An 18619-nucleotide genomic window follows, 5' to 3' on the forward strand; every position below is an offset into this window, starting at 1 on the left:
CAGGTTCAGTCAGAGCATCCAAGTGTGGCTTTGCCTTGTCTTGCTTTTAATCAAAAAACAATCAGAAGGGAGCTCACTCCTGGAAGCCCTTATCTTCATAAAATTCAACTAATGACTCCTGTTAAGGTAAATAAAGTTGCTGTGTAACTCACTAAGGAAACTGTTCGCTGTTCACCTTGTGCCCGCAGACTTGTCCAAGAATACAAATTGAAGGAACCCCGTGGAGCTGCCCGTGACTGTTTATATACACATACTTTGTCCCAAGGATTCCGGAAAGTTGAGCCCTCAGGATAGTTTTCAATTTTGTTGAATGGCAGTCTCTTTTCTATATGGAGTGGAAATTGGGACTGGTGTTGGGGGAGGTTAATGTATACTTTTCTTTATTGTATTTACCCCCAAATAAGTGAGCTGCAGTAGATACTTTGGTCCTGCACAAAGTAAATATTTAGCTCACAGATTCCGCACAGAAACATGGCCTGCAATATTTGGGTTTCAAAGAAGAGGATTGCCCGCAGGCAGAAGGCTGCAGTGCATTCTGTACGTGGTCCTTGGACTTTGCACTTGCAAAAGGGTCTTGAGGCATGGTTATCAGCTATACAAAGCACCCTTCTGTCCTGTCGGCCCAACTGTGTCTCCTGCATGCACACCATCTTTCTTTACTGTGACCTTTTCTGCACTGTCCCCAGTGTTGTTCTCCCTACCCTATCTGCTCATGCATCTCCCTCCACCTGAAGTGTCTTCTCTTATCCACTCAGTCAACTTGACTTCACGACGTGCTCCATAGATTGCCTCACCTCTGCTCAGAGCCTCCCCTGTCTCTTCCAGGTAAAATTAAGTGCTTCTTCTCTGAGCTACCACAGGGCCTTCTGCACAGCTGTCTCACATGTGTCTCCTTTTACACTAACCTTTTATCCTGCCCGTTTCCCTTCCTGCAGAGAGCCTGGGAGGTAGGAACCATGTTCATGTTATCTGTGAATCACCTGAACATGTGCCCTTTTCAGAAAGGCAGAAGGTATTACTGTCCCTATTTTTCCATTAGATAAAAGGAGAGCAAGCTCTGTACACTGATAGAAGCACAGTCCTGGTAGAAGAGATACAGTTAGGTTTTTCCAGACATATCAGTCACTTATGTATGATACTAACAAGTCACTTCACCCCAGAAAGCCTCAGTTTCCTCAGTTGTCAGGGCAGAGTCATATGCTTTTTGAGGTCCAGATATTTTACTGGACAACTTGTGGAAGTGAGTTGGGAACTGGGAAGCATTCTGCTCATCATCAGCTTCAGAATGGACCAGTTTACTAGAGCTTATCCTGTTCTTTGAGTCCAGCCTGCAGTGCTCTGTAGTCACACAAGATCCTTCAATTGTTACTTTAAAAAAAAAAAAGAAAAATGTCTATCCTTATCCTCTTGTTTCTTTCCTGCAATTGTCTGATAAAGTGGTTTCATTAACCTTAAGAAAACAGAAGCTTTGGGCAGCTTCAGCAATTGGTGCTGGCCACTGGGCTCCCTGAAGTCCCATTGGGTGGTCTCCATTCTGCCTTAACGTCAACTTCAGTGTCCCAAAAGTTTTCTGTGTTCTCTTCAACACAGCCATCATAAGCAGCAACCATCGTTTTTGCCTCAATCATCTGTGTTTTTCTCCATCTCCTTTCCAAAGCCTTTGAATGTTAGTTTTAAAATGTTTACTGTTGCTTTTGTGTTCTGTTTTTTATAATTTTCTTATCATGGTAAAAAAAAAACCCTATAACATTAAGTTTACCATTTTAACCATTTTTAAGTGCACAACTTTAAGCATTTTTCCATTATTCATGCAATAGACCTCCATAGTTTTTCATCTTGCAAAACTGAAACTGTACCCATTAAATACTAATTTCCTCTCCCCAACCCTTAGCCACTGCTTTTCAATTATCTGTGTTTATGATTTTGACCCTTTTAAATACTCCATATGAGTGAAAGCATGCACTATTTGCCTTTTGTAACTGGTTTATTTCACTTAATATCGTTTGTCTTAGAGTTCGAGTAATGTAACATGTAACAGGATTTCCCTCTTTTTTTAAGGCTAAATAATATTCCATTGTATGCATACCACATTTTCTTCATTCATTCATCCGTGGGTTTCTTTATTCTCCTTGTTTTTTAAAGAAATACTGAAACCATTTTTTAATTAAAAATCTATTAAACTTGGCAAGACTTTTCAAATTGCTTGTGGTCTAACAGTATGTTTAGGATGATGCATTGAAACCTCAAAATGTTACCCTCAAATTGGTTTGTGCATTCCCTTCTTTGTGTGACATGGAGCCTAAATGTTGAAGTAGGCAGACCAATGTCAGTCATTAAGAGCAAGAATTTATATTTAAATAACATTTAAATCACTGACATCATCAGGATTTGTTGTCTTTCTCTTTTTTTTTTTTTTTTTTTTTTGTCTCCTCTTTTTTGAAGTAGAATTTCTCCTGGTCACCTGAAGCTGATCAGCTCTTATTTTCAAAGGCAGGAGGGACTGTGTGAAGTGACTGGCCTGCTCTCTGATTCAGAGCTGGGGGAGATTCCTTATTAGATTCTACTATTGGGTGTCGTTTCTGAATAGGGCAACAAATAGCATATACAAATGAAGGTGTTATAAAGCTAATTTATCCTCAAATTCACTTTAAACTCCAGGATACAAATGTTATTGTGCCTGCTTTATAGATGGAGAAACTAAGGTACAGAAAGTTAAAAATAGAAGGTATTAAAGATGATGTCTTCCAGCCCCCTCATGCTATACAGGAAGGACTTGGCCAAAGTGAAAGGGTCATTTGGTAAAGAAATTTATGTTGCCCTTACCTTGAAATTGAGATGGGGAGGGTACTGGTAGTGATGTTTTGATGATTTGAAACGGTTGGGGGAATCAAAACACAGAAAACTGTATGGTGTGGTTGTTCAGAGAACCAGCCTGTGCACAACAGATTTGGGCAGGCATCTCAACTTGGCTACTTTTGGCTTTTATCCCCTTATGTAAATAAGCTGTTTAATCTCTTTTCTTGTTTATAAAATGGAACTAAAAATATTTCCTAACTTGCTGGACATGGTGACACACACCTGTAATCCCAAAGACTCAGGAGGCTAAGGCAGGAGGATAGAAAGTTCAAAGCCAGTCTCAGCAACTTAGCGAGGCCTTAAGCAACTTAGCAAGACCCTGTCTCAAAATAAAAAATAAGAAGGGCTGGGGACGTGGCTTAGTGGTAAAGCACCCCTGAGTTCAATTCCTGGTACAAAAAGAGAAAATATATACATTTCCTACCTTATAGGTTCATTGCATGCATTAAACGAGACCACATTGATGAAGACAGTGCCAGGCACATAGTAAGCATTCAGTGGTTAATTCTCTTCATCCACATCATTTTTATCAACATAGCTTTATTATAGTTTCTCAACATTAAATATATGTGCTGATATTACCTATCCATAGGCTTTTGTTTTGAATGAGATAATGCATGTAAAGAGCTTACAAGAGTAACTGGCACATAGTGACTTGAGTAACTACTAACTTCTCTTATGATTATGGTTATGGTTATTATTATAAGTCTTATTATCACTGGCATTATTATAACCCAATAATCAAATGTTTCTTTGGCACATACTTCTGCCAGTCCCAAAGATGAAAACTATGCCAGGAAAGTAGAGCTGGAGTAGAGTCAGGCATGTGCTGACCTCAGGGACATTCTATTGACTAGAATATCTTACTCTGGTTGTATTTAGGAGGGAACTAAATAGAAGAAATTGCTCACAAAGCTCCAAACTGAAGGCTGACAGATAAGATATTTTCCACCAGATGGACTTTCAGCACATCCTTACTCTAGCCCGGAATAGCCTGCCAACCCTGTCTGTCCCCAGTCATGCATCTGTCTATTCCTGCAGCCACCACCTTGTGCACCCTGTGCACCTCACCACCTTGTCCATTCCTAGTTTGTGGAGTTGGACAACTGTACCTTTTCATTCCCCATCAGGTTTGCCCTCTTCTCTGAGAACTTACTGGCTCAAAGCTTCTGTTTGCAGACGCAGCTTTAATTAAGCTATACCTTTAAAAATATAACCAGGTTGTGACTTTACAAACTTGAAGTTTTACAACTATAAAGTTGACATTTGAAGTTCACTTATTTGCATTTTCCTTTTGCTGAGTTTAATTTTCTATTTCTGTTTTGCCATTTTATTTTATGTGGTTCTTTGGGAAAGACAGGATATAAATACATTGAATGCCTCACACCAACATATAGAAGCCATAAGATTTTCATTTTCTTTAAAGGATCTCTATTGAACTGGTGCAGAGATCATTTTGCAGAGTTTGAATGTTTTTGAAAAGTAAAGCCATGAGGTGCACAGTCCCCTGCTGAACCTGGGAATGACATAGGACCTGCAGGGATGGCATGGGTGGTTACTGAATGGAAATCCATGTGTCATACACAAATACAGTACATTTTAATAGTTTCATATCTCTTCCCTCATCTTAAACACCTTAAGGTATTTGGAAAGGGAAGAAGAAATATAACAGATGAACCTGCTGAGATGTGGCCAGGAACAGTACTATTTCATTTTGATTGATGTTTTTACAACCTTATCTTCTAGATGAAAGCTATTGTAAACAAAAGTCTACCTAAATCGATTGTATTTAAAGGAGGCAAAAACCACCAATGTGTGTCCTTTGGCTTCGATGTGCTTTGTTGTTCTTCTTAGCAGCCAATTCCTACACATCCTCCCAGCCATCACCTCCACCACCAATAGCGTTATTTCCAGGGACTTTCTATCAGGCTTGAAATTACAGCATCTTCTCTCCCATAACATCCTAGAAAGCATAGATTCCTAATAGCAGTCACAGCAGTCTAAGCTAGTTCTTCAGAAGTACACAACTTGAGCGTAGTTTTAAGTCTCATTTTCTCCCTTAAAAAGTGACTTTCCTTCCCTTTATGGTTGAGAGTTATTGGCAACCGTTTTTTAATGTTGGGGAGAGTCGGTTGGGGGCGAGACAGGGACCAGAAGTATTTGTTTTGTTTTCTAAATGCATGATACACTCTCTGTTTCCTGGGTAGGATTGAGTTATGGCACTCATTCATTTGTTCAAATAGCCACTCAACAAAACCTGATTGGCTGACTCCTGTGTGTGTCTGAAATGCAAGTTGCTCTCAGGACACCGATATTCTAGAAGTGTTTGATAACTGCTAGGCCAAATTATCCATATATTTTTCTTCTAAAATTCTTTTTTTTTAAATTACTTTCCTTCCCCTGACAATTTCTCCTAGTGACTTAAACATTTCTGACTTATAACTTATTTTCACCTTTCCAGCATTTGCCTTCATGAATCTGGAAAATGGGGAGGGAGGGTGGTTGGTGGGAGTGGGTTTGTTAGCCAAAGAGATTTTTTTCGTTAATAAGAAAAATTTACTGTGAACGAGAGAAAATTTTAACTATCCACTTGGAGCAAGTTAAGATCTGACATACCTGAAGCACTGTGTCACATTTAGTTAATGATAGATTTATAGGACCAACATGTATCAGCCTTTATCCTTTAGTTATTTGCCTTCGCTGAGAATGAAAATTCCGATAATTTTTTTTTTATTTTAGGCAGACTTTTATATATCCAGAACCCATCAATCTTTTTGTGCCTTAAGATAAATGTCTGACTGAACTCTGGGTTACCCTTTTGCGAACTCAGCCAGGGAAAAAGAAACTCTATTCTCCCTATTCCTAATCAAAAAAGAGTACATGAGAAAACATATTTGGGCTAAATGATATTTATATAATAAAATCTTCTCTGTTTTTTAATATACTTCAGATTTCTAATATTCAGAAAATTGGAAATGAAAAGTTCAGAAATAGCCTCAGAATTTACCAGAACAAATCTGTGGTAAACAAGAGCGGAGTACCAGAGTAGACTATAGCAGTCATCCCAGACTTTGCCAATTCAATGATCACTATCCATTATGGTTGTCATATCAATTATAAATTCTCTGACATCAAACACTAAATCAGCTGAAATGATGGGTTTGCCTTTGGCATGTTTCCCTGGGGAAATAACTGAGAAAACATGTAATAATTCACACAAGCAATTTTGTAAACCACCCCCAACTTTTGGAAGAAGGGCGGGTGTAAATTCTAGGTGCTTATACCCGATTTACACCCAAGGTCTGCATGAAGTATCCTCTCACTCTTAGTACTTTAATGTTTTTCAAAGTAAATGTGACCTTGGGTACTTTGTTGCCTATAGGGTTTCTGTTTCTTCCACTGCAATTCTATTGCTCTTTCTCTCCTCTTCCTGTTTGAGGATGTATATTGCCTGCCCCCTGCATCCTAGTTTGAAGCCAAAGCCAGGACTATGGTGGTTAAGCTCATCCTCCATTTTCATAACTAGATCATGTCAGTGTGATTCTGGTCTCTCCATCCCTCCATATCTTTTGGGGCCCCTACCCCTCTCTTGCTCTCTGCACCCATAGTGGACATAACATAGAGAAAATTAAAAGGGCCAGCATATGAATAAATACAACACAGTTGAAAACTCACCTTTTCAAGGAAGACTTTTGAATACCATGTCGATACCATAATTTTTCCTTTACTGCAAACCTTGTGGCATTTTTTAACACAGTAAACTATATGTCCACTTAAAACGTAGATAGATTTTTCATGTTATTAAAATTTAAGTTATATGCAATTTATGGAGAGGAACCTTTCTTTTGGGACTTATGCTCCACACAAGATGAATCTGCAAGCCTATAGGCTGTTAATAGGTAGCTCACCCATGCCAGAGGTAAACATTTCTCCAGGAAAACACAGACTAGAGACAATAGATTAAAGACAAAATAACTTCTGGTTTTGCTTTCTATCTTTTTTCTCTCCTAAGGAAAGATTTCCAATAAGTTAGAAATAATGTAAGCATATCCAACATGGCCCAACATGAAGTAGAAATTAAGCACTATGCCGGGTAATTTTATGTATACCAGAAAATGTCCAGTTATGTACACAGCAAGGAGAATTTCAGGTCATTGTGATTGTGTACTTACATACATTTTAAATTTTCCTCAAAGTAATGTATTTTCTGTGACATTAAAGACTGAAGTAAATCAGTATTTATATTTTTACCTTTTCATTTTCAAAATTATAGAAAGTAGGTTGTTTTAAAGAGATAAACTTGCATTTTTTATAACCCAGATCTATGAATTGAGTGAGAAAACTCATAACTAGGGTTTTCTTTCTTTAGCCATTTCAATTTGTAAACACAAACCTGCCAAGCAAAAAAAAAGGAAATGAACCAAGTTATCATATTTTTATTTAATTTCTAGATACTACCAAAAAAAAGAATATTTGCATCTTGTATTAAATTGACCATAGTGCCAGAACCTTATGATGTTATATTACATGATAACTAATCTATTATTACTGTACACATATTTATGCACAGACATAAATACACATATAGTTTGCATATAAACATGTGCAAGTATATTTCACTTGGACTGAAAAGTTATTTACAGCTTCGTCTAGAGATACATACAACAGTGATTAACAAGTGCACAACCAATCTACAGCATGCAGATTAAAACTAAATAAACAGTGTAAGAGTTTATTTTAAAACAATTACAAGATGTTTTATATTTCTCCTTCATCCTGAACTATGTGTTTGAAAATGCACTCTTCATAAAAACCACATGCAAGTCTTTTTGATGGTGAAACAGTTGACTTCGAACAGCCACATGTCTGCACACATCCTCAGAAGATAGCACAGACCCCACACAGCCACCCCAAGGAGAGGGAAAGAAAAAAATGTGTGGGTATGTGTGTGTGTGAGAGAGACAAAGAAGAGAGAGAGAATCTCTCTGTTCTCTTATTTATTTTTGTCCCTTTTTTAGAGGAGGAGTTTTTTATTTGCCTAAGAATTGAAATCAAAGATTTGGGCTGGGAAAAAAGATTCTAATCAATACAAGTAGGTTTGTTTTTATTGTTTGATAAAGACCCTCATGAACAAGAAACTTGACTGAAATCATCCAATCATTTCATAACCCACTTGCCACCCTTCAGCTGAAAATTGTTTGTTTTATGGACTTGATCCCAATTTATATCCTAGGACTCAGTGTGCCGAGAATTCTTTTTTATGTAATCATAGTCATTCAGCTATTAGGAAGAGAAGTATTAGATGGGTCTCTTGAGTTTCTCTTATTCTATGTAGAGAAGCAAATTGTGTAATAGTACATGAGTCCTGCCACCCTTCAACCATCTTATTATGTTGCTGGAAAGAGATGTAAAAAGCATACTAGTTTTTAAAAATATACGTTTTTTACAGAGCTGAAAACATGAATACTCCAAGTTTATGGCACAAATTTAAGATACATCTCTATTTTAGAGATATTTTAGGAGCAAAATAAAAATGGGTCTTTGGGGTTCACAGCATCCACCCTGTATAACAAATCTGAACCCTCTTCTCTAGGAAAAGAGTCTCCACCTCACATGCTCACTTGGGCCCACTGTTTCCCTCAGTTTTCCTCATAACTTACTCCAGCTGTTTATTTCCACTTATATGAACAGGCTGTGGCAGTGTTCTGAATTTACTCCTCTTCCCTCATGTTTAGATTCTGCCCCATAACTTCTGAGTCCCTTCACAGCATGAAACATTTCTCTGAACTTTATGCCATGATTCTGTAATTCTCACTCCATAGCTTACTCCCTCCTGATTGTCAAAGGCTTTAAATTTGCTCCCTCAAATGGAATTGTTTTAATTTCTTTTGCTGAATTATAGGTTGGTTTTCCATATACTTCCCAGATGCAGTGACACTTGAGTAGAAATGGGTAGCTAGATAAACTTGCAGTGTGAAACTATTGACCTCCTACTAGAAGAATGACTCCCAATGGACAGGTGTATCCAGACTCATACAGGACTCTACCTGCCTGGCTCCTGGCCCCTACCTTTTTATCTTTTCCAAGTGTTATAAACATTTTTTGAAGGTGAATGGCCATTATAAGTTTCTGTGTAAACACGAGGTTTAATTAGAGATAGTATAGTATAGAAGTCACAAGTGCAAGCTACAGAGCCAGGCTGCTTGAGTTCAAAGCCTAGCCATTTTTGGTGCCCTGGTATCTTCTGTAAAGTGAAGGTTATCATACTGACCCCTTGTCAAATGGCAGTGAGTATTAAATTAGTCTGCACATGTAGAAGTGCTTGAAACCCTGCCTCTCACATAATGAGTATTCAGTAAATATTAATTACCTCTTTGTTGCTGGTTGTTGTAGTCATTATTTTGTATATTTTTAGACAACATCTTTATAGATGTAAGAATTGACCAGTGGCCCCCTGAAATCTGTGGGAATCTAGGAGCTAAACAGGCTTCCAAAAACCAACCAGAGAAGTGTTTACTCAGGCTAATTTAGCAAAGTGTTATCTAATATTATGGTGAGAAGTCCTTAAGTTCCTGTGTCTACATTTCTTTCCAACACTCTCTGAAGAAGATGCCTCAAAGGAAAGTATAACTACAGGAAGCTAGTAGTTCTCTTCTTTGTCCATAGGTGAAAATACTGTCCAAGCAAGTCCTGCAGAATGGGATAGTGTAGAGCCATAGCAAAGAAAGGGATTGTTTTGTTTTACATTTTAAAAAGTAAGCAAGCTTTTCCTGAATTTGGGGGCCCAAATTTCCTGGCTGTGACTTGGAGTTTCTCAGAGAGTTATAGAAAACCTTGAACTGAAAGACACAATTTATAACTCATACCATATTCTCTCAAACATTTGCAATCTGGAATCCTCAGGGATTATCTGAGGATAGCTAGATTTTTCTGGAAAACTAAGAATTTACTCACTAAAGTACCATTTTTAAAATGTTCTTGGTGACAGTCTTTAAAAATACATTACAGCTTTCTCTGCCTTTTTTAAACTGAACAAAATGTAACCAGCATCTGTTTTTCCTAGACTGTCCTCAGCATCTGTTGAGATAGACAAAGTCTGTTTGCCCCAACACCAAACAGCCATGGGATATCACAGTTGGCATTTTTAATATCTCTTCCCTAGTTGTCAGTAGTCATTCACTTGAGCTGGCAACATGTTCTGCCTGTAGTGGCCCTCCCCTGTGCACCTCTTCAAATTTGCAACTTTAGAAACCCAGAAACCAAGTTTAACACCCAAACCACAGATAGGAGAAAACATGAAGCCTGCTTCATTTCATGTAACCCCAGTATCCTAGCTATGCAGCAAGGACAAGTATTGAGGAGGCAAGCAGCAGTTAGTACAAAAGCACATGGTTGCTCAATAACTTGCAGTTTGCCTTTAAGAGTTACTGTTTGTAGATGATCACCTTCAGTCGTCCTTTCTGCTCTAAATTCTGGGTTCAGCTATAACTGAAAAAGAGTCTGTACCCAACAGGTTTCTTCATACTGCATATGTGGAAGAATGGTATTTGATTTATACTTAAACTCAAGTTTGTAGTGCATATTTGTATTAGTTATCTAATGCTGTATAACAAATGACTCCAAACCAGTGACTAGAAATAGCACACATTTTTCTCACAACTTCGGTGGCTTGGGAGTGCAAGCACAGCTTAGCTGGGTCCTCTGCTTCACAGTCTCTTCCAGGCTGTCCTGACCCAGTCTCATCAGCATTTTTGACTAAGGAAAGGTCCACTTTCATGCTCACTCATGTTGTTGTCAAGATTTATTTCCTCATGGATTGTTGGACTGCAGTTCCACAGTGGCTGTTGACCACAGACCACCTTCAGTTCCTTGTCACACAGGCTTCTCCCATGTGACAGTTTGCTTCATCACAGAGTGCAAGCAGAGAAGGCAAGAGTTTAATAGCAAAAGTCACAGCTTTTCTAACCTAATCACAGTGATAATCCTATCATTCCTGCTGTATTCTTTTAGTTACAAGCAAGTCAGTAGGTCCAGCCCACATTCACAGACAAACGATTACAAAGAGCCTGAATAACAGGTGGGTATCATTAAGGCCATCTTAATAGTCTGCCTGCCACAATATCTGTCCGAATCTCTTAGTTGCAATTCATAAGAACTCCACCAGCACCATCACTGGGGTCTTCTTTCATTGCTGCTGCTGCCCAATTTAGTTTGACACTTTTCTGTACCTTTCTTCTTATAGGTAACAGTGGCAAGACTGCTCTCAGTAGAGTGAGTTCTTAATGGGACCTGGTGCAGTTGCTAAATGTCTTTCCTACCAGCTCATTTTTTACTGTGAAGATGAACCATATGTGCAGGGACAGGTTAGCTACAACTTTGCCAAGTATTTTCACACATCTTCAATATGTCTTAGTGTTACGCATATCAGAGAACCTCCTTTGTGTATGCCCTTCACCTGCACATAACACATCCATCTATAGAAAGAAGTGGAACCAATTAGAGGGACATCCCCAACCCTTCTAGATTCAAAGATTTTCCTCAAAACAAACAAAAACAATTTTTGCTACTCCCATATGATAACAGCTGTGCTTTTAGATCCCATCTACTTAGAAAATACATGATGACTGAAAGCTGTTGTGAATCCTATTTTGTCATCATTTTAGAAATAAGAGAAATATGTATAATATATTTTGTTATTTTATATATGCATACACATACACACACATATATTTCCCCCACTCTTGAGAATAGAGCTTGGCATGTATAATAGTCTCTTGCAGTTTCTTTCCAACCCCTCAATTATCTGGCCCAAGATTAAGAACCTAAGTTAGATCTCAGGACAGAGGTCAAGAACTCAAATGGCCCCAGGGACCAGGTAGACATAAATGAGCAAAGTAGAAAGAACATAAGAAAAATGCCCTCTTGTTTTTTTCTTGAAATATGAAACCCTCTGAGGCTCTCTAGTGCTTTCCCACATTTGAAGAGATGTGAGCATGGAAAAATGGGTCTTTACCCTGAGGAAGTCCACAGCACAGGCATGGAGATAAAGGGTACCTGGCACAGGGTCCCAGCATCAGGGAGTGGCAGAGAATGGCAGAGACTGCCACAAACCTGGGAATGCATGCCATGTCTGGAGGGGGCAGCTGTCAGCTCTTACTTTGCTCCAGCCACTTGTAGCAGATCAGTTTTTCAAAAGAAGCAGAATATGAAGGGTTCTTTGTAAAAAAAAAAGTTCTAATTTTTATGTGTTGACCAAAAAAAAATTTTTTTTTTTTGATACGGGGGATTGAACCCAGAGGCTTCTACCACTGAGCCACATCCCACACACCCCAGCCTTTTTTTTTCTTTTTTTCTTTTTTTTAAGGCAGTATCTCACTCAGTTGCCCAAACTGGCCTCAAGCTTCCAAAACTCAGACTGCCTCAGCCTTCTGAGTTGCTAGGATTGCAGGGGTGTTCCACTGCACCCGGCTTTTTTTTTTTTTTTTTTTTAGATTAATGAAAGCCCATTCTTGGTTTAATACAACCCATCACAGAAATGTCTTTGTTTTGCAAGGCAGAGCACTCCCTGTTTTCAAAATTTCAGTTATAGAAAAAAAAATTTGTGTTGAATCAAAATCCAATTCTTAGCTCCTTTAAAACATAACCCTAATTCTGCACTTTAGAGACATAATTCTGCACTTGAGAGACAGAGCATGAATCACCCCTCTCCTCCCCAAGACCCTTCTCACAATCAGGGGATGGTGGACATCCCCTACCTGAGGGTTCATTTCTAGTTCAGACATATTCCACTGTACTGCTCCTCAGATACCCTGCATTTCTCTTCTGGGTCAATTCTAGACTGGAGATATGGCGTCAGAATCCTCTAAAATATTCTCAGAACACTGTACCTAGTACAAAGGCCTTTTCTTCTTTTTCTGGTTAAAATTTGATACTCTTTCACCAGTTTAGTAAACTGATCACTACATCATTAATACAATCACAGACTGATTCCCAAGACAACTTTTTCTACATTTCAGCTGTGAGACTTTATGAAACCTGCTAAGTTTCTTTGTGCCTCAATTTCTTCATTTGTAGAACTAGGACAGTAATTGAACCTACTTCATGAGGTTGGCATAAAAATTAAGTGTGTTGAGCCAGTAATGTTGGCACATGCCTGTAATCTCAGCAACTCAGGAGCCTGAGACAGGAGGACCCCAAGTTCCAGATCAGCCTCAACAACTTAGCAAGACTGGGTCTAAGAGAAAAATTAAAAGAGCTGATGTAGAGTAAGTGCTTAGAAGTGTGTCTGGCACACAGTAAATGCTATGAAAATATCAATACATGTTGAGTATCCCTTATCCAAAATGCATTACGCCAGAAGTGTTTCAGATTTGGGATTTTGTAGGAATTTGAAATACTTGCAATGTATATTAAGATCTCTTCAGAGTAACACTCAAATATAGACACAAAATTAATTTTATGTTTCATTTGTACCTTATACACATAGCTTGAAGGTAATTTTATGGCATATTTTTAGTGCCTGTGTTTACCTCTTTACAACGTTAACTGTGTTTGGACTACCACCTATCATATGAGGTCAGGTATGGAATTTTCCACTGTGGTGTCTTGTTAGCGCTCCCAAAGAATCATATTTTGGAGTATTTCAGATTTTCAACCTGTAAGAACATTTTTATAACTATTATTACCATCATCCTTGCCATAGTGAAAATGCTGTGTTGTGGCAGTAACTGAGTCCTGCCATCAGCACTTCTAAAGCAGGCCACCACCAAATTCAATAACCAACAAACCTGATTGTTATTACTAACACCGTCTTCTCATCTCATCCACAAGGGTATCTGCCACATACTAGGCACTATCATGCTAGGCATAAAGTTCAGGAATGTAAATAAAACATGTCCTCTGTCCTCACCACAGCCTCAGAATAAAAAAAGAGACAAATGCTGAAACAGAGGGATAATCCCTAGGAGACAAGTATGCACAAAAACACAAAAGGTACCCAGCTTTAATGCCCCAGTCTCCAGTTTAATTTATCTAAATATCCTAAAAGGGAAGGAAATCATAGAAACATATCTGAATACATTTATGAGGTTGTCACGATTTATGATGAACTTCATCTTTCACATCTTCAAGGTCTTTCATGACTCTTGGCTTCCATCTCCCATTATTTCAAGAGGTATTTGTTATTTTTCTGATTTTGTGGTGTTTTATTTCTAAGCAAAATTACTTGTTTAAAAGTCACTCACATTCTAATCTCTACCCCCCAAGAGATTTTAAATGTGTTGGGAACTCTGAGATCTTACTACTTGACCAAGAGTGTAACAACTCTAAAATGATAGTCAACCTTGAAAGGTGTTCACAGAATCAATCCATGTTCCTTCACTTCCCGTTACTGAGTGTCTCTGGGCTGGTCAGTAGAGCTGTGATCCCAGTGGCAGAGCAACTAACTGTCTGCTTTGTACATTCTTTCAGTCCCAGAGATTCTGTTTTCTTTTAAATGCCATTACCAGAGTCTCTTTGAATTTTAATTGGTCATGAAGATTACATATCCTTCCCAGTGATCTCATTCTTGTCCAGTGGTGCCACAGTAAAAAAGAATAGGCATCAACATGGTGAAAATGTTCAACCTACAAACGAAACTTGACCTACATTTAATTTTGTGTGTGTGTGTGTGTGTGTGTGTACCAGGCATTAAACCCAGGGGCTCTTAACCACTGAGCCACATCCCCAGCACTTTTTAATTTTGAGATAGGATCTCACTAAGTTGCTTACAGCCTCACCAAGTTGCTGAGGCTGACTTTGGACTTGCAATCCTCCTGCCTCAGCCTCCTGAGCCACTAAGATCATAGTCATGCGCCACCACACTTCACTCCTACATAAAAATTTTGTGGGGTCCTGTTTTCTCCCTGCCTTACGCCTTTTCAGAATGAATGGTTTTGGATTGCTTTGTCTTTCAAGTTATCAACCAAAAATTCCTCTCCCTTACTTCAGATAACTTAGGAAGTGACTATAAAATTTCCTTGATGTGGTCAGCCTCTTGATAAACAGATAAGTTGCTGAAAGGTTATCTTAGCAGCATCTGATCATCTCTGGATCCTGAACTCTTGGAGAAAGCACAAAGATACACTGAGGTGATGCTGGGAACAAGGCCAGTTTCTGTTCTGCCATTAAATTTCCAAACTTGTCACCCTTTAAAATCTCTATTATTTTTATCCCCTACAGACCACATAATTTAAAAGCCTCTCTACCCTTCTCTACTTACAAAAGGAAGTTGTGTTTCTTTATTTTGAATTAGACACACACTGTCAAGGGGAGGTTTTGAGCTATGTGACAGAGCTAAAGTTAACTTTCTTTCATAAGAAACGAAGATGTGGATAGCTGGTGGAGACTTCTTGTGAGTCCTGCTGAAAATGTTTGTAGATGGTGTTACTACCTCAAGGGAATCCTGGTTGTGATCCACCATGTGAAATGTACAGGTTCAATCTTCCAGACCTTTTTGAGTTGTCAGGTTTCATCTGTTGCCTCACAAGTGAAACAAGTCCTTTTTCTAGGGCATTGAGTGAGGTATTCCCCAGCTTGGCTTCTCTACCTAGGAAATGCCATTTTTGTAAAGAGCTGTCATGCTTCGAGTCCTTTGGCTCATGATTTAGCTGTTCAGGGAAAGTACAAGCTGTTCTCGCTCGCTCAGTGCTGGTGATATGTGTTTTTGTTTTACTAAATCTTTAAAGCAGTGGGCTTGTTTTTTATGACCCCCATACATTCTTTTGTTCTTCCCCATGACTCTTTAGATCACATTTTTTTCTCCCTTTGTAAAAACATTAGTGCCTTTCTAAGAACATTGTGGTCTCTAGAATGGTCTTATAATAAAATGGAGGAGCACGTTTGTTGCGCTCACTGTGAGATCTGTGGAGTCTGTGACTGGGTACATCACTGGTGGTTGGAGGCCTCATAGACATGGTCCACAGATTCACAGATCTCCTGGCTCCTGCCAGGCTTGTTTTGACAACTCTGAAATCATGTGGTTTTAATCACAGAACTATTTACAAAATAAAGATACCAAATAGTAAGTGTTGGAGTTTGAGACATTGTTTATAATTAAGTTATTGAGACACCCTCTGTTGAGTGGAAGCAAGTACGAATCCAGGGGGAATGTGTGTGCTTTCTAGCACTGGGCTCACACCCCATGCACAGAGAGCCTAATTGTTTTGACTCGAAAGAACCCCTTTGTTGGAGATGCTAAGGAAAAAGAGAGCATCTGCCGCCAGCCCAGAATTTGGGTAAATCTCACTGGGTCTGATGCTCCTAGACTTCTCATACAACCAGTTTCTAAACCCCTGGAACACATCTTGAATATGACTTGCCTACCCTACTGATGTGAATCCCCAAATAAACCAGTCCATGACATCCAAGTGAACTTGTTCCTGTGCATACAGTATCTCACAGCCCATCCTGTACTGTTAGTTTTGGCAAGTACACCACAGCATATAATAAATCATACAAGGAAAAAGCTTTTGGCCTAGCATGGCTCAGCCTGCTGTAATGTTAGAATACAGAAAGCAGTTCTGTTTTTAGACATCCTTTTACTAACCCAACATTCATAATTTATGATTTCACTGTAAAATTCCTGCAACAGTACACCAAAAGTAGTGCTGCCCTTTAATTAAGTGCTCTCGGTAGGAAAAACGTGAAACTGATGTGCAAAACATCTCTCTGTGCACAGTGATTGATAGTGATTACATCTTTATGAACCCAGCCTAAAGGTCTCAACTTCCTGATGGGTGAAGTCGTCTACAGGGCCACTTCCTGAGTCTGCCTGGCGGGAATCAGTCACTGCTAACAAAATTGGAGATAATTTGGAGGCACAACTTAGAAACATGGAGGTTTTAAGCCTGCATCTATCTGTCTATACTTTGTCACAAGTCTATATGACTTTATTACTTCTTGCCATGATTAATTCCATACTGAATCTGCTCTTAGGTTTTAATGCGCAGAGTGAAGTGTTGGAATGAAGGTATCTTTAAAGAATTCCAGTTTGTCAAATGGGTTGTGGAAGGCAGGGAGCAGGTACTAGCACCCAGAGGTGCTCTACCACTGAGCTACATCCCCAGCACTTTTAATCTTATTTTGATATAGAGTCTTGCTAAGTTGCCCAGGCTGGCCTGGATCTTTTGATCCTTCTGCCTCAGCCTCCTGCATCATTGGGATTACAGGCGTGGTTTCCTTTCCTTTTCTTTTTATGACTTAGAAGGAGTGGCTGACAGGAGATGCTTCTGGCCTATTGGTGTATGAATACAATGTTATAGCCCGAGAGGACATAAAGCTGTTCCATTTTTTAAATTCTTTATTAAAATACTCTTTTCCTTTTCGTAATTGAAAATGAGCAAGTTTAGCAGGACCTGGTAACACACGCCTGTAATCCCACCAGCTCAGGAGGTTGAGGCAGGAATATCACAAATTCAAAGGTACCCTCAACAATTTCGCAAGATCCTGTCTAAAACAATAAAAAGTAGAAAGGGCTGGGGATGTGGTTCAGTGGTTAAGCACACCTGGGTTCAATCTCTGGTACCAAAAAAAAAAAAAAAAAAAAAAAAAAAAGATGTGAACAAGTTGAATTTTAAAAATAGTCCCACTAAATATTAGACTAAAATTCCAAACTAGGTATTCCTCAGTTTATCACTGTCCTTACTTTGGTTTTTTCCTTGTCAGCCAAGTAGCCACATTAGCCCAAGCTCATAACACCTTACGGAAAGGTGTTACGGATGGTTCCTATATCTGAAGTTCTTCAGGTTCCTGGAAAAGAAAGGTTTCTGTATACAGTGAGCTCTTTGGTATATATTCAGCTACTTTCATTCATAATGATGGCATGCATTGTGCAATCCAGTCATTTAATCATCTGTGCCTCCAAAGTGACCCTTTTCTGGAGCTAACTGTATTGATACTATGTGTGCATGTTATTTTCTGGTGTTTCTTGCAGATTTGGCCCGGGCTTGGTCATCTATTGGTATGGATTTATCCAGGAGTTGGACTGCAACCGGGAGAGGGGCATCCTGCTCAAAGCCTGTTTCCCCACAGACATTGTCACCTTATGCCATAGCACAGCTTGACCCTGAAGATCCTGGAAGAGAAGCTGGGAGGAAGAGTGAATCCGGAAGCAATTTTACTTTCCTGCAGCGTAAACTCCTGGCAACATCTGCCCTGAACTTCAGCTGAACTCTTGCCGCGTGGTCTCACCACTACCTCTCGAGACAAACATATCAGGAGTTTCTGTTTTCCTTCATCTCTTGCTGATGTGAACAGCCAAGAACTACAGACACAACCCACTCATTATCAGCATTTCTGTCTCTGTCAAACAGTTAGTTTATAGATAGTCATAATCTTTCTTCCTTCCGGATGGTTTCTCCTTGTGTACTGAACAAAAGAAAGAATGTGGAGACTGAAAGGTGTGATTTTTCAATTCTCCTCCCAGTTACCAAATCACCTCCTCCCCCCCCCCCTCCCCCAAGCTTCCATTCATCCCACGCTCCCTTCTATTCGTGTGCGCTCACAGATACCCATCCTTGCATGACTGTCCTGGAATAACCTAGCCAAACCTACAAAAGCTGAAGACAAGAAGTCTGAATTCAAGTTTGGCTCTCACCTGCAGAGCCACAGCAGATCTAGAAGGGAGCCTGTGCCACATGCATATTCTGCTCAGTCTTTACAATTTCCTGGCTTCTGTGGATTTAAGCCAAGCTGCAAAAATACACTTGATGAGAATTTCCTCTTT

General features: G+C 39.2%; 1 protein-coding gene across 6 annotated transcripts in view; it reads left to right on the forward strand.

Moving 5' to 3' along the window:
* Positions 1-18352, forward strand: part of CDIN1 (CDAN1 interacting nuclease 1) — a 213998-nt gene extending 195646 nt beyond the window's left edge. For 3 of the 6 annotated variants that reach the window (XM_079128732.1, XM_079128725.1, XM_079128730.1), the window contains exon 9: positions 17828-18352. In XM_079128732.1, coding sequence (XP_078984858.1) covers positions 17828-17957 — 130 coding nt within the window. In that variant the 3' untranslated portion in view covers positions 17958-18352. The remainder of the gene's footprint in view (positions 1-17827) is intronic. The other 3 variants (XM_079128727.1, XM_079128724.1, XM_079128726.1) reach the window with 1 other exon arrangement.
* Positions 18353-18619: the final 267 nt, after the last annotated feature.

This window comes from Sciurus vulgaris (assembly GCF_902686455.1).
Source record: "Sciurus vulgaris genome assembly, chromosome: 2".
In the NCBI taxonomy this organism is placed as follows: domain Eukaryota; kingdom Metazoa; phylum Chordata; class Mammalia; order Rodentia; family Sciuridae; genus Sciurus; species Sciurus vulgaris.